The sequence below is a fragment of the Somniosus microcephalus genome, chromosome 26 (genome assembly GCF_052327205.1).
Source record: "Somniosus microcephalus isolate GS21.2 chromosome 26, FLI_Smic_1.0, whole genome shotgun sequence".
NCBI lineage: Eukaryota > Metazoa > Chordata > Chondrichthyes > Squaliformes > Somniosidae > Somniosus > Somniosus microcephalus.
The window spans coordinates 48321141-48345465 of record NC_141012.1 but is presented as its reverse complement, the minus strand read 5'-3'; the positions used below and the strand labels follow the sequence as shown (position 1 = coordinate 48345465).

Sequence of the window (24325 nt, the reverse complement as noted above, 5' to 3'; positions counted from 1 at the left end):
AACAGGGATCAGAAATATCACAAATATCTGAAACATCCTGTGTCCTGCCCAAAGTCCATTCTGAGCACCAGAAAGGCCACGGGCAGTATTGTGATCCCCTCACTCCCACTCCTGTGTCTGCTGCTCCTGCCCCTGGGCTCAAGGGCTCCTGTGACAAGCAAACCTTCACTACTGGCCGCATGAAGATGCGCCAAGTGCTGACGGGAATCCCAGCTGCTACTGCCAACTGGGAACTAAACATCCGTGGGATGGATGTTCATCAGATTGAGAGATCTACAGCCTGTTCCTAAAGGTGGAAATGGTCAAAATGGTTTGGACCCGTCCCTTAGACAAGATGTCCCTCATTAATTCCACAGCATTTCCCCTCCCGCAGAAAAGGGATGATTCATGAGGATTGCTCCAGGCACCATGAGAACAGCAAGCCAAGACCAAGTGGGCAGCCCTGTGCCTCCCTTCCTGCTGCCTCAGATGTGGTCACTACGTGACACCACTATCTCAGCAGGTAGGACCACACTGACCAATTCATTGTCTCCCTGTTCGCTCTCTCAATACCGTGCAACCAAAATTCCCCACCATGTAAATAAGGGTAATGAAAGAGAAATGTGAACACAGGTTCATCAGCCATAAACACCCTCGGATTTTGTTTATTTGTTCTCGGAATGTGGGCGTCGCTGGCAAGACCAGCATTTATTGCCCATCCCCAGTTGCCCCTGAGAAGGTGGTGATGAGCCTCCTTCCTGAACCGCTGCAGTCCGTGTGATGAAGGTAGTCCCAGCTGTTAGGAGATAGTCATTCCCTGGCACTTGTGTGGTGCGAATGTTATCTGCCAATTATCAGCCCAAGCCTGAATGTTGTCCAGGTTTTGTTGCATGCAGGCATGGACTGCTTCATTATCTGAGGAGTTGTGAATGGCACTGAACTCTGTGCAATCATCAGCGAACATCCCCATTTTTGACCTTATGATGGAGGGAAGGTCATTGAGGAAGCAGCTGAAGATGGTTGGTCCTAAGACACTGCCCTGAGGAACTCCTGCAGCGATGACCATCAACCACCACAATCATCTTCCTTTGTGCTAGGTATGGTGAACAGGTTATTGGTGAGTAAGTGCTGCTTCATAGCACTGTTGACGACACCTTCCATCACTTCACTGATGATTGAGAGTAGACTGATCAGGTGGTAATTGGCTGGGTTGGATTTGTCCTTTTTCTGGACAGGACATACCTGGGCAATTTTCCACTTTGTCGGGTAGATGTCAGTGTTGTAGCTGTACTGGAACAGCTTGGCTAGAGGCGCGGCTCGTTCTGAGCACAGGTCTTCAAAACTACAGCCGGGATGCTGTCGGGGCCCATAGCCTTTGCTGTGTCCAATGTTCTCAATCATTTCTTGATATCACATGGAGTGAATCGAATTGGCTGAAGACTGGCAGCTGTGACAGTGGGGATCCCAGAAGACCGAGAAGGATTATCCACTCGGCATTTCTTGCTGAATATAGTTACAAACGCTCCAACCTTGTCTTTTGCACAGACTGAGGATGGGGATGTTTATGGAGCTTCCTCTTCTCATTAGTTACTCAATTGCCCACCACCCTTTGCAACTGGATGTGACAGGGTTGCAGAGCTTTGATCTGATCCGTTAGTTGTGAGATCGATTAGCTTTGTCTATAGAATGCTGCTTCCACTATTTATCATGCGTGTGTTGTAGAGTCACTAGGTTGGCACCTCATTTTCAGGTACGCCTGGTACTGCACCTGACACGTTCTTCTACACTCCTCACTGAACCAGGGTTGGTCATCTGGCTTGATGACAATGGAGGATTGAGGGATCTGCCGGGCCATGAGGTTGTCGATTGCGATGGAATAAAATTCTGCTGCTGCTGATGGCCTATAGCACCTCATGGATGCCCAGTTTTGAGCTGCTAGATCTGTTCTGAATCTATCCCCCTGAGCTTGGTGTTAGTGCCTCATGACACAAAGGAGGGTGACCTCAGTGTGAATACAGTCTCAACAAGGACTGTCTGGTCACTCCTCCCAGTACTGTCATGGACAGGTGCATCTGCGACAGGTAGATTAGTGAGAATGTAGGTTTTTCCCTTGTGTCGGTGCTCTTACCACCTGCAGCAAGCCTAGTCTGGCCGCTCTATCCCTCAGGACTCAGCCAGCTCAGTCAGTTGTGGCGCCACCGAGCCACTCCTGGTGGAGTTACGCTAACATTTATCTGGGTAACGGGCTGTGTGTCTTTAATGACACCAGATACTGAAGGAACTTATAGCTGTAGGGGTGCATTGAGTACAAACTACTTGCCCACCTGTCTTCCACATGAATGTTCTGACAACACCTCGCGATGCTGGAGGAAGTCTCACTCCATTCAGTGCCTGGTTGGAAGCGCTGAGTTGAGGCTGTGGTGTCTCTGAGTGAGGAGAATGGGGGAGGACAGGAGGGGAACTGAAGGCAAGTGCTATTCCCGTACTGTCCCAAGTGCTCTTTGACAGACTAATATAGGGGCCACTGGCACCATCTTCGGCTACACAAGTGTCAGGCCAGATGGAGGAAGAAAAGGGGGAAATGCACTCAAAATATGCCCCTCACCCATAAAACAGAGATTTAAATACCTCCAATCTAGCAGGATAAATCCTTGGTTTAGGAGGAACAGTTCCTGTGGCTAAAATGTATAGTGTTAGTCTAGATTTCTTTGGTTTGGTTCTTTTAGAGTGCGTTTACAATTTTCCTAAAAGTACTGAACAGTGGAAATCTTCACAAACACTTTTCTACTACACATAATGACCTGAGAAATTGTTAACCCTTAGTTGATGTTGCTGAACATTAGCACCAACTCAGAGAGGCCTCCACGAAGGCCCTTTCCTAAAGGTTGGCCCACAGTGGTCAATCGTTTTCTCAATTATTGACCACCTTCCAGTAAGATGTGAGCCTAGACATTAATGGTCCAATAATTCGGGTCGGGGGCTTCCCGCGGGTGCAAGCCCCCGACCTGCACTTACCTAGCGCGCCGGCCGTTGAGCTCTAGGCCCCTGTGGAATTCCGATCCTGGGCCTGCTCCAGCTGCCAGCGCGCAGTGCTTGCGTATCCCGGGGCGCAGTTAGTTCGATGCATCCCCTGGGATCACGTGGGCCATGGAGAGCCAATCGGAGCAGGGAATGCTCCATTCATAAGTCTGACAGGAAGTGCTGTCAAAACTTAGAAATACTACGGCCCCAAAACAGCACTAAATCTTCAAATATATATATTTTTTAATCACATTTTTAAAATAAACTATAAATTACATGAAATAACTATTTTAAACAATAATTTACATTTTTGAAAAAAATAATTTAATTTTCTAACGGGGCTAAAAATAAACTTACCTTTCTTTAAAGTATTTAAAAATAATAAACCTGTGGAAAAAAATGTTTTAATTTTAATTAATTCACCACTTACCTTGTAAAAAGCAGGCCTTACGCCTGCTTTTAAAATTTCTAACTTCTGGAGGCTTACCCTCCCGGGAAAACCTGTAAAAAAAAATGAAGTTCAATGCGCACGCGCAGCCTCTCCCGTGCATGTGTTCGACCTCTGAACCCCTGCTTTCAGGGGAACGGAAGTGCCGGTTTCCCGCGCATGCGCAGTGCATGCAAGAAACCGGCACTTCCATTGGGCTTACGGGTGAGTACCCCGTGCGTACTCACCCGTGGAGACCCGAATTAATGAGTATTGGAAGGCTATAGACCATGCCAAGGCACATGCACCTTCCAGCAGGAGTCACTGCAGAACAATCGGGAATTGTGGCTGATTTTCCTCCTCACTAACCCTTGCTACCAGCAGTGAAGAGGGTTTGATCCTCACCTTCTAGTGTCAGGTACACCCGGTCTAAATTTTCCTGAAATCTGAACTCGACTTTTGATGGAAGCTGAGATGGAAGAAGCACAAAGCCAACTGAATTCAAGGCGCCAGGACTCATAAAAAAAGAATCAAAACCTTCAGGCTGTCGGAGACCCCTCACAAGGTGACTGACGTAAGAAAACTACTCGACACTTGGTCTAAGTGTTAAACAAAGCTTTAATCAACTGTTTTACAACATGGGGATCTAGTTGTGTCCTTCATTAGTTCCTGTTAAGAATGTCCTGCGCAAGCTGGGCCCGTGCCCGAGTATTTATACTCTCCCTGGACAGCGCCACCCGTAGGCCGCTCAGTATTATTTCATAAATCTTTCTTTCATGAATGACTGATTCATGTCAGTGACTGTCCCCCTCAGCCCTGTTAGGGCATCGCGGCCCAGTTACATAGAACAGCTGACTTTGCCCATCCTCCTCCACTTCAGTATCTTCAGGAACGTCTCCATCTTGTGCGCGTCTTTTCTGAAGCAGTTTAAGGTCGCGTAGTCTCTCAGAATAGAGTGCAGAACCTGGGGATTCACTTCAAACCCCATCAATGGCTTTTCCAGCTCTGCTCTGGGACAACTTTCATCCAGCATCTTAATAAGAAAGGAATATGGTTAAACACATGGTTAAAAAAATATAATTTCACCATTCAGACACAACCACTATCTCACTGACCAGGCCCTGGCACCAACCACGATTCGATAGATACAGAGAAGCTATTTCCCCTGGTGGGGAATCCAGAAGGAGGGGACACAATCTTAAAATTAGAGCCAAGCGATTCAGTGGTGAAATCAGGAAACACTTTTTCAAACAAAAGCTAGTGGAAATGTAAAACTCTGTCCCCCTAAAGGCTGTGGATGCTGGGTGACAATTGGAGCTTTCCAGACTGAGATATGGGTTTTTGCTGGGTAAGGGTATCAGGGGATATGGCGCAAAGGCTGGTCAATGGAGTTGACGTACAGATCAGCCTTGATCTATTTAAATGGCCGAGTAGGTTTGAGGGGCTGAGTGGGCCCCTCCTGTTCCTGTGTTTCTATAGAACCAATAACGAGGTGACGCAGCAAAAGATAACCATTGCCCAGGATCTCTCCAACGACATTGTGGGCCAAGCATTGTGCGATGTGATACTGAGCATACAAACCAGGAAGATCTTAGGTTCCACTCGTAGTTTGCACTGAGTTAGCTGTTCTCAGGTGAGGCGAACCACCAATAGCCTCTGAACCCCTGGGAGAGGAAGAGACATAGCTGGCCATAGTTTCTGCTCCCGGTCACTGCCCCAGTGACTATGAGCCCGGCTCAGTAATTTGGGGGAGTGGGGGGCGGTGGGGGGGGTTGCTCAGTTATCTAGGGGAGGGCTCAGTAATGGTGGCTCAATAATCGAGAGGGGGAGATAGAGACTGGGGAATAGAGGCTCGGGGAGCAAGGATGACTGGGGATGGAGGAATCAGGGGTTGGGAGGGTGGGGGAGAGGAGTGGACTGGAGAATGGGGAAGAGAAGGGGCCTGGGGCTGGGGGATTGAGCCTCAAGCAGAGGGGGGAATGGGCTGGGGTGGGTGTGGCGACCAGCATTTCCCGCAGAGCCGGGAGCAGCAGCAAGGTGGTGAGTGGGAGCGACGCAGAGGGAGGAGCAGCCAGTAAAGGGGCGAGTGAAACCTGGGGCGCTCACTGTGGGTAAACAATGAAAGATTGCTTCCACTGGTGGGTGAATGGGGAACAAGGGGGCGGAGACTGAGGATTCTCATCAGAAGAATCAAGGGGAAGGGTGAAAGAAGGTTCTTAATCAGAGGGCTATTAGACCGTGGAATCTTCACCACATGTGGCTATTGAGGTAAAGACTAGAACATCATTTAAAAGGAAATGTGATAAGTATTTGAAAAGAAGGAATATAAAAGGATCTGGGGGGAATGGGGTTATGGGAGAGAGCGCCAGCCCCGGGGGTTGAGTGGCCTCCTCCTGTGCTGTAATTTCTATAATTCTATGAAAACTCTCCTTTAATGAGCCTGAGCTTTGGGAGTGGTTTAGAATTGTCGGTGCTGAGCTAAGTTTTGGACAACGTGCCCTGTGAGAAGTGCCCCAAACACCGAGCCCGCTGCCCTTTGTGCGATCTCTCGGTTTGGTTCAGGTCGGTCTGTACCGCCCGGGTTTGACGTGTGAAGTCCAAGTACAGATCGGCTCTGACTGAGGCTCCTGGTTCAGAAGTGTCACCTTCACATGGAACCGGAGTCCAAACCAGAGTCCAAGGGGATCGGGAGAGAGATCGGGCCTGTTAAAGTCACATCGACCGGGGAGCCTGACCTCACCTTGTGCAGTGCAGGGGGATTCTGGCGATAGTTTGAAGGGGAATGTCAGCGGGTTATAGAAAGAAAGAAAGACTTGCATTTCTATAGCACCTTTCACAACCTCAGGACATCTCAAAGCACTTTACAGCCAATGAAGTACTTTTGAAGTGGAGTCACTGTTGTAATGTAGAAACATGGCAGCCAATTTGCGCACAGCAAGCTCCCACAAACAGCAATGTGATAATGACCAGATAATGGCCCAGAACTTCGGGTCTCCACGGGTGAGTACGTACGGGGTACTCACCCGTAGGCCCAATGGAAGTGCCGGTTTCCTGCATGCACTGCGCATGCGCGGGAAACCGGCACTTCCGTTCCCCTGAAAGAAGGGGTTCAGAGGTGGAACGCGTGCGCGGGAGAGGCTGTGCGTGCGCATCGAACTTAGGTTTTTTTTGCAGGTTTTCCCGGGAGGGCAAGTCTCCAGAAGTTAGACATTTAAAAAGCAGGCGTAAGGCCTGCTTTTTACAAGGTAAGTGGTGAATTAATTAAAATTAAAACATTTTTTCCACAGGTTTATTATTTTTAAATACTTTAAAGAAAGGTAAGTTTATTTTTAGCCCTGTTAGAAAATAAAATAATTTTTTTCAAAAGTTTAAATTATCATTTAAAATAGTTATTTCATGTAATTTATAGTTTATTTTAAAAATGTGATGTTTTTAAAAAATTTATTTGAAGATTTAGTGATGTTTTGGGGCCCGTAGTATTTCTAAGTTTTGACAGCTCTTCCTGTCAAACTTATGAATGAAGCATTCCCTGCTCCGATTGGCTCCCCATGGCCCACGTGATCCCAGGGGACGCATCGAACTAACTGCGCCCCTGGGATACACAAGCACTGCGCGCCGGCAGTTGGAGGGGGCCCAGGATCGGAATTCCACAGGGGCCCACAGCTCAACGGCTGGCGCGCAAGGTAAGTGCAGGTCGGGGGCTTACACCTGCGGGAAGCCCCCGACCCGAATTTCTGGGCCAATGTGTTTTAGTGATGTTGGTTGAGGGATAAATATTGGCCCAGGACACCAGGGATATCTCCCCTGTTCTTCTTCAAGATAGCGCATCGGATATTTTACATGCACCTGAGAGGGCAGACGAGGCCTTGGCTTAACATCTCATCCAAAAGACGGCACCTCCAACAGTGCAGCACTCCCTCAGCACTGCACTGGAGTGTCAGCCTAGATTTTGTTCTCAATTCTCTGGAGTGAGTCTCCACAACCTTCTGACTCAGAGGCGAGAATTTTACTACTAGTAGTAATAGTAACTAGTAGGATTATTACTAGTTACAGGTAGATTATCAGGGCATTACACCAATTACTCCCAGTTACATATCAGTGAGTTACTGCATTACTGTTGGTTATGAGGGGAATCTGCTATTAGTATTACTATTAGTTATCAGCGCATTACCGTTAGTTACTGGTGGATTCAAAGTCCCTCCCACCTCTGGTTTGCCCTCTTCCCCTGCTTACGGGAGGCCTCCTGGTTCACGGAATTTCTCACACAACAGCTGCTGACATGAACCACGAACAAAGATTCCCAACAACAGCGGACCCAACCGTTATAAGGTAAATGCAGTAACATTTGTAGAAGTCAGGTGATCAGATGTCACGTGATCAGATGTCACGTGCTCATGCATCACATGGTCAGATGTCATTTGGTCAGAACATCACATGATCAAACCTCCAGGAATGCCTCCAACCAATGTTGCCAACCCTAGTCTCAGTAGCCCAATCTTCAGTGATGCTTCACCGGGCGAGATGCCTCTTACTCTGCGCAGCCTGAGGCCTAATACTGGGAGCACCTCGGGCGTCACCATTCAGGTACAGGGATCGTACCCGAAAATGGGCGCACCCAAATTTCTAGGCCGTCGGGCCCTAAAGAGATTGATAGAACGTACAATGGTTTAAACTCTGGCCTTTCACCTCCAGGATCAAATCAAGCTCAGATTGATTGGAATGAAAGCCTGTTACCTGTAATGACCTGGGAGTACTGGATACTCATACTGGCTGCCTGAAATAGAAAGTGTCCCATTATCCACCACTAACATCCCTCACCTGGATGAGCAAAGAATTGACAAGAGAAAGACCAGAACTATACAGGCCAAACTTGAAAACTAGCAAAAGCTGGCCAGCACCTTCAAAGAAGCTGATGCTGGCCCTCATTCAAAAACACCAACAGCTCAAAAAGAACCCAAATACAAGGGCCATAACATAGAAAATGTGGGACACACAGATCTCGTAATCGAGTCTGCCGGTATAGCCAACATTCCATTACTTGTATTACACCAAAGAAAGAAGATATATTGGCCGAGAAATTCGGGTGGTTTGCCCGTCCGCCAGCTGGTGTCATCTCAGATTTACAGCATCCACTCACAGAGGGAAGAGGAAGAAGCCGAAGAGGAGGAGACTGATGAGGAGAAAGCAGAAGGAAGGATACAACCCAGACAGCCCCTTTCAGGCTGGGATATCCAGGATGGAATCATCTGCCTGTGGTCCCAGTGACTACAACCCCAATTCCCCTTTCAACATTAGTCCCACACCTTACCTTCCCTCTGTTAGTGATCATCACAGAGTCCTCCTGGACACAATGCTGAAATAAAAGCCACAACAAAGCAAACTTTCCAATCCAACTTTACACATCTATCCATCCAATATGACATCAAGAAATCAACTCATCACCCTTATGCATTCTGTTAGTGAGTGTCTTGTGTGTGCCGTTGCCTATCCTACTGATGTCACACAGTGCTACCCCAGTGGCTGCAGCATGGCTGGTGGAAGGCTGCTGACTTTCAGTGGGGGACACGGCAAATGGCCTTGCTGGTCGACCTTGAGGTGTTGGTAGCTGGAAGTGTCAAATCAAGTGATGGTGTTTCAAGTTCTGATATAAGGTCATCGACCTGAAACTTTAACTCTGTTTCTCTCTCCACAAATGCTGCCTGGCTTGCTGAGTATTTCCAGCATTTTCTGTTTATATTTCTGATTTACGGCATCTGCAGTATTTTGCTTTTGTATTTGTGACGGTGTTCCTCCTCCTCCTCATCATCATTATCATCATAAGGATATATTGGCCTTGGAGGGAGTGAAGCGTAGATTTACCAGAATGATACCCAGACTTCAAGGGTTAAGTTATGAGGAGAGTTTAGACAAATTAGGGTTGCATTCCCTAGAATTTAGAAGGTTAAGGGGTGATACAATTGAAGTTTTCAGGATATTAAGGGGAACAGATCGGGTAGATAGAGAGAAACTATTTCTGCTAGTTGGGGATTCTAGGATTAGGGGGCATAGTCTAAAAATCAGAGCCAGATCTAAAAGGAGTGAAATTAGGAAACACTTCTACACACAAAGGGTGCTAGAAGTTTGGAACTCTCTTCCACAACGGCAATTGATGCTAGATCAATTGTTCATTTTAAATCTGAGATTGATAGCTTTTTGTTAACCAAAGGTATTAAGGGATATGGGCCAAAGGTGGGCATATGGAGTTAGGTCACAGATCAGCCATGATATAATTGAATGGCGGAACAGGCTCGAGGGGCTCAATGGCCTACTACTGTTCCTATGTTCCTATGTTCAGTGACGGCCTCGGTGATGTAGTCCCACATCCTTCTTTCTGGAGGGCCGCCTGGCCCCTGTGGGTAGAGGACATCTCTTGTAGTGTTGACCCCCTGCCCAAAGCTGGAATGCTGCGTGCGAGACCCTGTCTTGGCTTGCTGAGCTATTTGCTTTAGTGCTGAAGCACGTTTCCCATTTTTTGAGGTTCAAAAGGGAATTCAGCTTTAAGTGCGGAAGAATCCCATTTGGGACTTCTTTTCAATGTTTTTTTTAAGACAGTAAGGCAGAAACCTGCATTTTTTCACTTCATTTTAGTTCTTATTAGTTCTGAACGCATTGCCCCTTTAATTCACAGCCCCTTTAATTGCCAACAATTCCTTGCGAACTCCACAGCCTCGCTCCCAGAGGTTGTTAGAAGCTGGAACGCCGACTGTGGACGGGAACTTCGACTTCCAGGCCTGCACTAATGCCACCATGAGGGCGACTGTAGTGTCCGTGTGTTGATAAAGACACTGAAGACAGGAGTTGGTTCATAGGTATTTACTAAGCAAAGTCTGGGGGGGGTTCTAAAGGATATACACAATACACAGGCTTATATAGCCCAAGTGGCAATTACCGGCATTACGCACACCTGGGGCTCTTAAAGGCACATACACCACAATTCTTCCCCTTTTAGCTAACCAGTACATCATATTTTAAGTAATTATTAATTACATGTTATATGCAAAATAATATACATTGCTGTAATTAATGGCGAGCAAAATAAAGGAAAATCCTAAGATGTTTTATAAGTATATTAAGGGCAAGAGGATAACCAGGGAAAGGGTAGGGCCCATTAGGGACCAAAGTGGCAATCTGTGTGTAGAGCCAGATGATGTAGGCGGGGTTTTGAATGAATTTTTTGCATCTGTGTTCACTATGGAGAAAGACGATGTAGACATAGAAATCGGGCAAGGGGACTGTGACATACTTGAACATATTAGCATCGAGAGGGAGGAGGTGCTAGCGGTTTTAGCAGGCCAAAAAGTGGATAAATCCCCAGGCCCGGACGAGATGTATCCCAGGCTGTTGTGTGAGGCAAAGGAGGAGATTGCAGGGGCTCTGACACAAATTTTCAGAACCTCTCTGGCCACAGGGGATGTACCAGAGGACTGGAGAGCAGCTAACATAGTACCATTATTCAAGAAGGGTAGCAGGGATAAACCAGGGAATTACAGGCCAGTGAGCCTAATATCTGTGGTAGGGAAATTATTGGAAAAAATTCTGAGGGACAAAATTAGTCTCCACTTGGAGAAGCAAGGATTAATCGGGGATAGTCAGCATGGCTTTGTCAAGGGTAAATCATGTCTGACCAATCTGATTGAATTTTTTGAGGGGGTGACTAGGTGTGCGGATGAGGGAAATGCTGTGGATGTGGTTTACATGGATTTCAGTAAAGCTTTTGACAAAGTCCCGCATAGGAGAATGGTCAAGAAGGTAAGAGCCCATGGGATCCAGGGTGCCTTGGCGCGTTGGATCCTAAACTGGCTGAGTGGCAGGAGGCAGAGGGTGATGGTCGAAGGTTGCTTTTGTGACTGGAAGCCTGTGTCCAGTGGGGTACCTCAGGGATCGGTGCTGGGTCCCTTGCTGTTTGTGATCTACATAAATGATTTGGATGAGAATGTAAAAGGTATGATCAGTAAGTTCGCAGATGACACGAAAATTGGTGCGGTGGTAAATTGCGAGGAGGAAAGCCTCAGGCTACAGGACGATATAAACGGGTTGGTCAGATGGGCGGAAAAGTGGCAAATGGAATTTAACCCTGAAAAGTGCGATTTGATGCATTTTGGACGGACAAATAAGGCAAGGGAATACACAATGAGTGGTAGGACCCTAGGAAGTACAGAGGGTCAGAGGGACCTTGGTGTACATGTACATAGATCCCTGAAAGCAGCGGAACAGATAGACAAGGTGGTTAAAAAAGGCATATGGGATACTTGCCTTCATTAGCCGAGGCATAGAATATAAGAGCAGGGAGGTTATGATGGAGCTGTACAAAACGCTGGTGAGGCCACAGCTGGAGTACTGTGTGCAGTTCTGGTCGCCTCACTATAGGAAGGATGTGATTGCTTTGGAGAGGGTGCAGAGAAGATTCACCAGGATGTTACCTGGGATGGAGCGCCTCAGCTATGAAGAAAGACTAAACAGGCTGGGGTTGTTTTCCTTGGAGCAAAGAAGGCTGAGGGGGGACCTGATAGAGGTGTACAAAATGATGAGGGGCATAGATAGGGTAGATAAAGAGGAACTTTTCCCCTTAGTAAGGGGGTCAATAACAAGGGGGCATAGATTCAAGGTAAGGGGCAGGAGGTTTAGAGGGGATTTGAGGAGGAACTTTTTCACCCAGAGGGTGGTTGGAATCTGGAACTCACTGCCTGAAAGGGTGTTAGAGGCAGGAACCCTCATAACATTCAAGAAGCATTTGGATGAGCACTTGAAATGCCATTGCATACAAGGCTATGGACCAAATGCTGGAAAATGGGATTAGACTGGACAGGGATTGATGGACGGCGCAGACACGATGGGCCGAAGGGCCTCTTTCTGTGCTGTATAACTCTATGACTCTATGACTCTAGTCTCTCAGGAGGCTTCCTGACTCGGTCCGGATAACGCCTCGGGGGTGTAGTGGTTTCTGGTGGTGTAGTAGGTTCTTCTGGCAAGGCTGATTTGGCTTGAATGCCAGTGTCGGGTTCATCGGGTTCCAGTATCACCGGATCGGAGGTAGATATGGGTATCTCTACTTCATTGTTAGATGTATAGAGTGGTGGTGTAGGTTGTCCCTTTTTGGATGACTTTATGATTTGGTCAGCATGGCGCCTTATTATGCTTTCTCCGATGTCCACGGTATACATCAGTGGTCCTAGTCGTGTGCAGATAGTTCCAGGCTGCCATTTCTCGGTACGGTAGTCCCGGGCCAAAACCTGTTGGCCTATCTGGAAGGCCCTAGTTGGCCTTTCATTCATGCCTTGAAACTGCCGGTTCTCCACGTCCCTTCTGATGTTGGGCTTGACCAAATCCAGCCGGCATCTTCGGTTTCTATTGAAGAACATCATGGCGGGAGTTTGGTTGGTAACCATATGTGTTGCATTCCTGTATGCGAATAAGAAGTTATCCACCTTGTGCTGAAGTTTTATGTCTTCATTACCCATGGCCTTCTTGAAAGTCTGGACAAACCTTTCAGCCAATCCATTGGTGGCGGGATGGTATGGGGCGGACGTGTAGTGCTTTACCCCATTGTTTTCTAAGAACTTTCTGAATTCTTCGGACACAAATTGCGGTCCATTATCAGAACATATCTGTTCCGGCAGCCCATTCCTGGCAAATATGGTCCTTAATACTGTGATGGTTTTTTCCGTGGTGGTGGAGGACATCTTTATTACCTCCGGCCACTTGGAGTGTGCATCAAACGCGATTAAGAACATTGAGTCCATAAATGGACCAGCAAAGTCGAAGTGCACCCTTTGCCAGGGAGATGAGGGCCACTCCCATGGATGTAGAGGGGCCTGTGGTGGAGCGTTTTGGACCTTCTGGCATCCTAGGCAGCTCTTGGTCATGTCTTTGATGTCTCCATCGATACCTGGCCACCATACAAACGCCCTAGCTAGGTTCTTCATTTTCACTCCACCCAGATGCCCCTCGTGAAGCTCCTTTCGCACTTTATCCTGGAGTTTGGGTGGAATCACCACTCTGGATCCACACATCAAGGTTCCTCGGCACACTGACAGCTGTTCTCTTCTTTGCGAGAATGCTGGCAACAGTGGTTCGCCATGTGCTGGCCATCCCTTCACTGTTAAATCGTAGACCCGTGAGAGAGTCGGGTCATTTCTTGTCTCCCTTTCAATGGCAGAATTTGTCACTGGTAGACATTCCACTATGGTAGAGTGGAATATCTCTACTGGGTCTACTGTAGGTGCCTCTTCTATCGTTGGCAACGGTAGGCGCGATAAACCGTCAGCATTCCCATGCTGTTTTGACCCTTTGTATTCTATGTTGTATTGGTGTGCCCCTAGAAAAAGGGACCACCTCTGTAGCCTTTGTGCTGTCATAATGGGAACACCTTTTTTGGGTTGAATATGGAGATGAGGGGTTGATGGTCAGTCAACAAGGTAAATTTTTGTCCGTGTAGGTAATGGTTGAATTTCTTCACTTCCCATTCCAGGCTGAGTGCTTCCCTGTCTATTTGGGCATAGTTACGCTCAGCTGAGTTTAATGAGCGTGACGCAAAAGCTATCGGCCGTTCTGAGCCATCAGGGAATTTATGGGATAATACTGCTCCTATGCCGTAAGAGGATGCATCGCACGCCAGTCTGATTGGTAGTGATGGGTTGTAATGAGCCAAAACTTCTTCAGATGTGATTAAGTCTTTGCATTTATGGAAGGCACGTTTACAGTCTTCGTTCCATTTCCAAATCACTCCTGTCTGTATGATGCGCTATCAATTACTCATAAAAGACTGAGAGTTAAGAGAGTAACTAAAGGCTTTTATTAACAAAAGAATGAAGGTCTGCCTCGAGTGGTCGACCGGTCCAGAAATACAAAGGGCTGGGGAGCAGTCACCTTTATACTAGGACTTGTGGGAGGAGTCAGCCGAGGCATGTCCAGGCATGTACACAGTGGAATACAAACAGTGGTTTACCACATTCACCCCTTGTTTAAAATTGAGTCCGGTGGGGTGAAGTGTATTAAAAGTTAGTGTATTGGAGTCTCTCCGGAGGTCTTGTCTGCCGCTGTGATCGGCGTGGCGACGGCAGGGGTAGTGGAGCTTCCGGCGTCGAATCCTGCGTAGGCTGTGGCACAGGCGTGTCGTCCTCGTAGATGTCGAGCGGGTCGCGGGGCCCAGGCCTGCCGTCTGCTGGGGCTGGATATCGGATCGTGGGGGGGGGTGGTAGTGAGTAGTGGGTTACTGCGGCCCCCGAGGGTGCAAGGTCTCTTATGGAGACTGTGTCCTCCCGCCCGTCCGGGTATGCAATGTAAGCATACTGGGGGTTGGCGTGGAGGAGGTCGACCCTCTCGACCAGGGGGTCCATTTTATGGGTCCTCACGTGTCTTCTCAGTCGGACCGGCCCTGGGGACGTCAGCCATGGCGGTAGCGATGTCCCCGATGTGGACTTCCTTGGGAAGACAAACATTTTCTCATGCGGGGTGGCGTTAGTGGCAGTGCAGAGCAGTGACCGAATAGAGTGGAGTGCATCAGGGAGCACATCCTGCCAGCGGGAGGTTGGAAGGCCCCTAGACTTTAAGGCTAGCAGGGCGGCCTTCCAAACTGTCGCATTTTCTCTTTCCACCTGTCCGTTCCCCCGGGGGTTGTAACTGGTGGTCCTGCTTGTGGCAATACCCCTAGTTAGCAGGTACTGACGGAGTTCGTCGCTCATAAACGATGAGCCCCGGTCGCTATGGATATAGCTGGGGAAACCGAACAGGGTGAAGAGGTCGTTCAGACATTTAATGACCGTGGCACTGGTCATGTCCGGGCAGGGGATGGCGAACGGGAAACGGGAGTACTCATCAATAATATTGAGGAAGTACACATTGCGGTCGGAGGAGGGGAGAGGCCCTTTAAAATCAACGCTCAGGCGCTCGAAGGGGCGAGTGGCTTTTATCAGGTGGGCCCTGTCTGGTCTATAAAAGTGCGGTTTGCACTCAACGCAGACTTGGCAGTTCCTGGTCATGGTCCTGACCTCCTCAATAGAGTAAGGCAGGTTGCGGGCCTTGATGAAGTGGAAGAACCTGGTGACCCCCGGGTGGCAGAGGTCATTGTGGAGGGCCCGCAGTCTATCGATCTGCGCGCTGGCGCAGGTGCCACGCGATAGCGCATCCGGGGGTTCATTGAGCTTCCCGGGCCGGTACAAGATCTCGTAATTGTAGGTGGAAAGTTCGATTCTCCACCTCAAGATCTTGTCATTTTTGATTTTGCCCCTCTGCTTGTTGTTAAACATGAAAGCAACTGAACGCTGGTCAGTGAGCAGGGTAAATCGTTTTCCGGCCAGGTAGTGCCTCCAATGACGCACAGCCTCCACAATCGCCTGGGCCTCCTTCTCAACAGCGGAGTGTCTGGTCTCCGGGCCTTGGAGGGTTCGTGAAAAGAAGGCCACGGGTCTCCCCGCCTGATTGAGGGTAGCGGCCAGGGCAAAGTCGGACGTGTCGCTTTCCACCTGGAAGGGGATGGATTCGTCCACTGCGTGCATGGTGGTTTTGGCAATGTCCTCCTTGATACGGTGGAAGGCTAAGCGGGCCTCTGCCGTCAAGGGAAAAGAGGTGGACTTGATCAGCGGACGGGCCTTGTCCGCATAGTAGGGGACCCACTGGGCGTAATAGGAGAAAAACCCTAGGCACCTCTTCAGGGCCTTGAGGCAGTGGGGCAGTGGGAGTTCCATAAGGGGGCGCATCCGGTCGGGGTCGGGGTCGATGACTCCGTGTTCCACAACACAGCCAAGGATGGCGAGGCGGTTTGTGCGGAATATGCACTTCTCCTTGTTATATGTCAGGTTCAGGAGTTGGGCGGTGCGGAGGAATTTTTCTAGGTTTGCGTCATGGTCCTGCAAGTCACGGCCGCAGATGGTCACATTGTCCAGATATGGGAAAGTGGCCTGCAACGCATTTTGATCTACCATCCGGTCCATCTCCCTTTGGAAGACGGAGACCCCGTTGGTGACGCCAAAGGGAACCCTAAGGAAGTGATAGAGGCGGCCGTTTGCCTCAAAGGCAGTATACTGGCGGTCCTCAGGGCGGATAGGGAGCTGGTGGTACGCTGATTTCAGGTCAATGGTCGAGAAGATGCGGTACTGCGCGATCTGGTTGACCATATCAGCTATGCGGGGGAGTGGGTAGGCGTCCAGCAGGGTGTAGCGATTTATTGTCTGGCTGTAGTCGATGACCAGGCGCTGCTTCTCGCCGCTCTTAACGACCACAACCTGGGCTCGCCAGGGGCTGGTGCTGCCCTCAATAATCCCTTATTTCAGGAGCCGCTCCACTTCGGTTTTAATGAAAACCCTGTCCCCGGCACTGTATCGCCTGCTCTTTGTGGCGATGGGCTTACAGTCGGGGGTGAGGTTAGCAAACAGTGGGGGGGGGGGGTGACTCTGAGTGTGGAGAGGTTGCACCTGGTGCGCGGCGGGCAATTTGGAAGCTGCTGGCTGCGGACTGTGAGTGGGGGTAGGGGTCCACCGTACGCCATCGTAACACTTTTAAGGTGGCACTGAAAATCTAACCCCAGCAGGACGGCAGTGCAGAGGTCGGGCAGGACCAGAAGTTTAAAATGATTGTACACAGTCCCATCTACTACGAGTGTCACCACGCAGTAGCCGCCGATGTCCGCCGACTGGGACTCGGAGGCCATAGAAATCCGCTGGTGCGCAGGCAGGACTGGGAGAGAGCAACGCCGCACCGTGCCGGGGTGGATGAAGCTCTCCGTGCTCCCAGAGTCAAAAAGGCAGATTGTATCGTGACCATTTACCTTAATGTCCATTGTGGAACTGGCCAGCTGGTGCGGTCTCGCTTGGTCCAGTGTAACGGATGCCAGCGTAGGGGTCGGTGTGTCGCTGCGGGTATCAGATGAGGCGGTGTTGGGGGCCTGCTGCGTTCCGGCTGTCGTCCAAGATGGCGGCGTCCATGATCCCCATGTGGCTGGAGGTGTCCAAAATGGCTGCTGTACCGGTGGTTCGCACATGGCCGGGGAGGCCCAAGATGGCGGCCCGCATGGCCCACATGCGGCACTGCTGGGGTTCGGGGTGGCTTTGGCCCTGCAGACGCTAGCGTAGTGTCCCTTCTTCCCGCAGCCCGAGCAGATCGCGTTTTTCGCCGGGCAGCGCGCTCTGGGGTGTTTTGCCTGGCCACAGAAGTAGCATTTCTGGCCTTGGGGCACTGCTGTCTGGCCTTGGGACACTGCTGCGGTAGTTGGGCCGTTGCTGGGGTGTGGCTGGGGTGGCACGGCGCTATGAGGCGGTCCTACCGTGTCCCAGGCTGTCATTCCCCGCGGCGTCCACGGTGCAGAGGAGTAGGCATCCATGCCCCGGTAGGCTGCATCCAATGATAGTGCGAGTTCAGAGGCCTTGTTGAGGTCGAGGTCACTCTGCTCCAACAGTCGCTGTCGGGTGTAATTGGATCTGTGGCCCGCTACAAAAGCGTCCCGGATAAGTCCCTCTGTGTACACGGCGGCCTTTACATCCTTACAACCACAGGCCCGGCCAAGCACAGACAGTGCCTGAAGGTATTCCATGGTCGATTCCCCAGGTTGTTGTTTACGACTCCCCAGAAGGTGCCTGGCGTACACTTCGTTCACTGGGCGCGTGTACTGGTCCTTGAGGAGCTTGATAGCGTCCGCGTACGAGGTCGCGTCTTGGATGACCGAGTACACTCGGTGGTTCACTTTGGAGGTCAGGACATCCAGTTTGTCCTCGTCCGATTTGATTGCTGCGGAGGCGGTCAGGAATTTTTCTAAACACTTAAGCCAGTGAGTAAACTTGGTGGATGAGTCCGCCTCCCGATGATCTAAGTCCAGGCATGCTGGTGTTAGGATCTTCTCCATTATAAAAATTTTGTTAATAAAATTGATGCGCTATCAATTACTCATAAAAGACTGAGAGTTAAGAGAGTAACTAAAGGCTTTTATTAACAAAAGAATGAAGGTCTGCCTCGAGTGGTTGACCGGTCCAGAAATACAAAGGGCTGGGGAGCAGTCACCTTTATACTAGGACTTGTGGGAGGAGTCAGCCGAGGCATGTCCAGGCATGTACACAGTGGAATACAAACAGTGGTTTACCACACTGTAGAAGTTCATTAAGAGGGTGTAGAAGAGTTGATATGTTTGGTAAAAATTTATGATAGTAATTTATTAATCCCAGGAATGACCTTAATTGTGAAACATTTTCAGGTGCTGGGGCTTTTATAACTGCTTCAATTTTTCAGGTGACTTATGCAACCCTTCATTATTAATTATGTGGCCACAATATGATATCTGATTTTGGAAAAATTCGCACTTGGGGCGATTTGCTCGTAGGCCCCGTTCTTTCAGCCTAGTGAGCACCTGCTCCAAATTGGCAAGGTGCTCGTTGTCGTTTTCTCCTGTTATAAGGATGTCGTCTAGGTAGCATTGAGTCCCCGGAATCCCTTGGAGGACTTGCTCCATAGCTCTTTGCCAGATAGCTGGAGCTGATGCTACTCCAAAAACCAGTCGATTGTACTGGTACAGGTCTTTGTGTGTGTTTATTGTGAGATACTTTTTAGAGGCGTCCTCAACCTCCATCTGTAGATATGCCTGTGCCAAGTCAACTTTGGTGAAACGTTTCCTTCCGGATAGTGAGGTGAAAATATCTTCTATCCTCGGAAGAGGATACTGTACTGTGTGAAGGACCGGGTTTACAGTCACCTTGAAGTCCCCACAGATGCGAATTTTTCTCTGTTCTTCAGAGTTATTTTTCAATGCTTTTTTCATGACTGGAACGATGGGTGTTGCCCATTCGCTCCAATCTATTTTGGATAATACGCCTGCTTTTTCCAAATTCTCCAGCTGTATCTTCCACTTTTATTGAGGTGGTGATGCCTTTCAAGGTTCCTAGTTTCTCTTGAAACACTTCTTTGGCGTTGGCCAAGATGTCTTTTAATCGTTCAGGTATGATGTCATCATTGTTTTTTTCCTTACTGGCCACCGTCAGTGCCTGAATGGAGTGCCAGTCTAAACGTATCTTCCTGATCCATTCACGTCTCAACAACGGTGGACCACCATCTTGTATAGAATGTATAAATACAACTTTTGTATTTCTTTGCCATTGTATACAACAGGCACTCTTATTTTTCCTTTGGGGTATACTTTCTGCCCCGTATATGTTTTTAAGATAATGGATGTGTCTTTTAGAGGTATATGTGAAAATAGCCTCTCGTAATCTCGTCGATTTATTACGGTTAGAGCTGATCCTGTATCTAGCTCCATTTTAACTGGGGACCCTGCTATTGTGAGGGTAACCCAAATGGTTTGGTAATCCTCTTTGGCAAGTACATTATGTAATTTGAGACAGCTTAGTCTCTTGTTTTTGAAGTCGCTATCGCTCTTCTGGTCTTTGGAGCTACTGTCCGTCATCATTTGTACCTTCCTGTACTTTTCCTTATTGATTTTTTGTTTTCTGTCAGTGGATTTATTTTGTCCAGATTGGCATACCCGTGCAATGTGTCCAATCTTCCCGCATTGCCTGCATGCTTTGTCCTTGAACCAGCAGTCCCTCTGGTTATGGGTGGATCTGCCGCAGCGATAACATCTTCCGAACCCCTGTGTCATTTCATGGGTGCCGAAGTCCTGTGTCTTTTGTTGTATCTCTGCAGCTCCTTTTGCTGCTGCTTCGTATGATACAGCCATACTGAAAGCTTTGTCCAATGTTAAATCTTTTTCAGAAAGCAGTCTTTTTTGTGTTCCTTCACTTAAGAGACCGCAAACGAATTTGTCTCGAAGATAATCTGATAGTCCTGCCCCGAATTGGCAGTACTTTGATAGCTTTCTTAATTCGGTTAGGTAATCAGCGTTACTTTCATTCTTGTGTTGATTTCTCTTGAAGAACTTGAATCGTTCCGCTATCAGCAGCGGTGTTGGGTTTAAGTGCTCCTGCAGGGTATCAACAATTTCTTTAAAATTCTTGTCCTTTGGTTTGGCTGGAGTGATTAAGTTTCGTAACAGCCCGTATGTCTTTGCGCCCATTAAGTTCAGAAGTACTGAAGCGTTTTTTTCATCTTCTATTCCATTTGCAGTGCAATATACCTCTACTCTTTCCACGTATGTGGTCCAATTCTCTATTTCGCTATCAAAAGCATCAATATTACCAGATTTAGGCATTTCAGAAAAGATATGGCGCTTCCCGCGCTTTTTTTTTCTGTAGCAAAGATATGGCGCTTCCCGCGCTTTCCCGCCGCTGCTGCCGATAACAACGCTGTTTTACTGCGGTTTCCGCTTATTCACTGTTGGAGACTCGTTCCCTCCGGAGGTCTGAACGCTGACCTGCTTGCTGCGCCGGCTGTCTCCCGAGTGCTCCCTCCCAGTCCGTTATTGCTTTCCTCCGATTTCACTGCCTGTCTCAGCTGTAGAGCCAGCCGCTGGAGCCACAGCCTGACGCCCAGGAAGGATTAGCGCAGTATCTGCCACCAGCTTGGCCAGCTGGTGAAACACAGTTTCTCTCACTTCCTTGAGTCTTCTGGACGCCCAAGGAATCGATGTCCTTGAGGTGCTGCCGAATTGCAGGTAAGTCCGTTTCCACTTCGTCGCCACTGTAGTGTCCATGTGTTGATAAAGACACTGAAGACAGGAGTTGGTTCATAGGTATTTACTAAGCAAAGTCTGGCGGGGGGTTCTAAAGGATATACACAATACACAGGCTTATATAGCCCAAGTGGCAATTACCGGCATTACGCACACCTGGGGCTCTTAAAGGCACATACACCACAGCGACGCACAGCGCAAAGTTTTCTCGGGTATCACCGCGGCCGTTTTCAGCGGCCGTTAGCCCGAGTTGCCGGCATCACTGCTGGTGACCATGAATTTCTAGGCCAAAGATTTGCATTTCTATAGCGCCTTTCACCACCTCAAGACGTCCCAAAGTGCTTTACAGTCAATGAAGTACTTTTTGCAGTGCAGTTACTGATATAATGTAGCTACATGACTAAAATACACAGAAGTATGTTCGCTAGTAGGGGTGCTTTTAGATATTGCTGAAGAGGATTCACAGCTGTCAGCTTCTGGAGGCTCGAGCCTCGATTTTGAGCTGGTGCTGGAATCGGGGACTGACGTGGGTGACAGTCGAGCCGGGTGGTATTATCTCCCAGGCCTCCTCCCTCACTGACGCCCGCCCGAAATCAGCGGGGTTGATTAGAGGCTGCCAGGCAGAAGCAGGAAATCGTGCAGCTGCAATCAGTCGTCTGGGACCTATGGGAATGGCCCCTGGCGAGGTAAGTCAGGGCGGGAGGTGGGGCGGGGGGCCATATAAGGAGAGGGGAGAGCCCGGATCAGGGGAGGCCCAATGTTTCCTTGTTGACTGATAGCTCTCTCACCTCTGAGTCAGAAGGTTGTGGGTTCAAGCCCCACTCTGGAGACTTGAGCACATAATCCAGGCTGACACTCCAGTGCAGTACTGAGGGAGCGCCACACTGTCGGAGGTGCCGTCTTTCAGATGAGACGTTATACTGAGGCCTCGGCTGCTCTATCAGGTAGATGTAAAAGATCCCATGACACTGTTTAAAGAAGAGCAGGGAAATTCCCCCCAGTGCCTTTGCCAATATTTATCTCTCAACCAACACTTACAATCATAGAATCATCGAATGGTTACAGCACGGGAGGAGGCCATTCGGCCTGTCGAGCCCGTGCCGGCTCTCTGCATGAGCATTTCAGCGAGTCTCACTCCCCCGCCCTTTCCCCGTAGTCCTGCAAATTTTCTTTCCTTCAGATATTTATCCAACTCCCTTTTGAAAGATAAGATTGAATCTGCCTCCAGCACCCTTTCAGGCAGTGCATTCCAGATCTTAACCACTCGCTGCGTAAAAAGGTTTTTTCTTACGTCGCCTTTGGTTCTTTTGCCAATCACCTTAAATCTGTGTTCTCTGGTTCTCGACCCTTCTGCCAATGGGAACAGTTTCCCTCGATATACTCTGTCCAGACCCCTCATGATTTTGAACACCTCTATCAAATCTCCTCTCAATCTTCTCTGCTCCAAGGAGAACAACCCCAGCTTCTCCAGTCTATCCACGTAACTGAAGTCCCTCATTCCTGGAATCATTCTCGTAAATCTTTTCTGCACCCTCTCTAAGGCCTTCACATCCTTCCTAAAGTGTAGTGCCTAGAATTGGACACAATACTCCAGTTGGGGCTGAAGCAGTGTTTTATACAGGTTCATCATAATTTCTACACTTTTGTACTCTATGGGGTCGATTTTAACTGAGCTGTGAGGCGGGCTTTGAGGCGTGCGGGGGGTTAAAATCGCTAAAACTGGCGGGCGGGACACCCCCGCCTGGTTCCCGACCCCGAGCCATTTTAACCCAGGCGTGTCTGATGGTCCCGAATCAGTCCCGCCTCCAACAGGCGGGACTGGTCTTTAAGGCCCTTAATCAGCAATAATTGGCCTTTATAATGCCATTTTAAAAGGCCCTTGCATTTTTCACCCTTTTCCCACGTAAAACACGTCTGGTGGGGATCACGCCTGTGAAACCTGGCGGGAGCACTATTGGATTGCTGACTATCAACTGCAGGTCAACCATTAAAGAGGAGATTTGATCAGCCATGATTTGCAGGTGGCAGGACTTAGTGGTCTCAGGTCTGGGGCAACTTTTAGAAGGCTTAACCACACCTGTGGAAGGTTGGAGCCTCACACCCATCTCCAGTGTGACCTCCTGGGAAACCCCTCTCGCCACCTTCACTCAGCGCTTTCTCAATGGAGGCATATACCAGAAGCATGGGAGCTATTTATTTCCTTCCCATCTGGGCATTAGAGGAGCTCGAGCACCAGCAGCAGCACCAGCAGAACCAGGAACAACAGCAGCACCAACAGCAGCAACAGCAGGAGCGCTAGGCTGCTGCTCACCCACCTGAAGCTGCACAGGCCAGAAGGGGCCAACGCATGGAAGCCCGTCGGCGCAGGAGATACCCTCCAAACAGGGTCTACAGACACAGGGTCAGCTACCTCAACATGTCTGAGCAGCAGTGCCAAAGGCGGCTCCGACTTCCGCAAGAGGTAGTGACTGACATCTGCGCAATGCTACAGCAAGACCTGCTGCCCAGAGGACCAGGTGGACAAGCATTACCAGTGGCCATCAAAGTCACCACCACACTCAACTTTTTTGCCTCAGGCTCATTCCAGGGATCAGCAGCAGACATCAGCGGCATCTCCCAGGCGGCCGCACACACTTGCATCACGCAGGTAACCGGTGCCCTCTTTGCCCTCGCGCACAATCACATCCATTTCACCAAGGATCGAGCAAGTGTCACGGCGTGAGCGGTTGGATTAGCTAATCTGGCAGGCTTTCCAAGGGTGCAGGGCATCGTTGACTGCACACATGTGGCCCTTAGGGCACCCCATCGCAATCCAGGTATTTTTGTCAACCGCAAGGACTTCCACTCCCTTAACGTTCAGCTGGTGTGTGACCACAAGAAGGAAATTTTGCATATTTGTGCCATATACCCTGGCAGTTGTCATGACTCCTTCATACTGTGCCAGTCTAGTGTGCCTCCGTTATTCAGTCCGCCAGACCAACTTAACGGATGGCTACTTGGAGACAAGGGCTATCCCCTGAGGATGTGGCTAATGACGCTGTTGAGGAGGGCAGCCAACGAAGCTGAGGAGCGCTACAACTTCAGCCACATTTCCACCAGATCCATTATCGAGCAAACCATTGGTTTGCTGAGGATGCGCTTCAGATGCCTGGATAGATCAGGTGGAGCCCTGCATTACTCAGCAGCCAGGATCTCCAGAATCGTCGTGGTTTGCTGTGCACTTCACAACATGGCACAGCGTTGTGGCTTGCAGATTCCTGAGGACCAAGTGGCTCCTCACATATCCTCCTCAGATGAGGAGGAGGAGGAGGAGG

General features: G+C 49.2%; 1 protein-coding gene across 1 annotated transcript in view; it reads right to left on the bottom strand.

Moving 5' to 3' along the window:
• Positions 1–4265: 4265 nt before the first annotated feature.
• smtlb (somatolactin beta) overlaps positions 4266–24325 on the bottom strand; it is a 68026-nt gene continuing 47966 nt past the window's right edge. The window contains exon 5 of the mRNA XM_085968237.1: positions 4266–4460. Within this exon, the coding sequence (XP_085824363.1) occupies positions 4266–4460 (195 nt within the window). The remainder of the gene's footprint in view (positions 4461–24325) is intronic.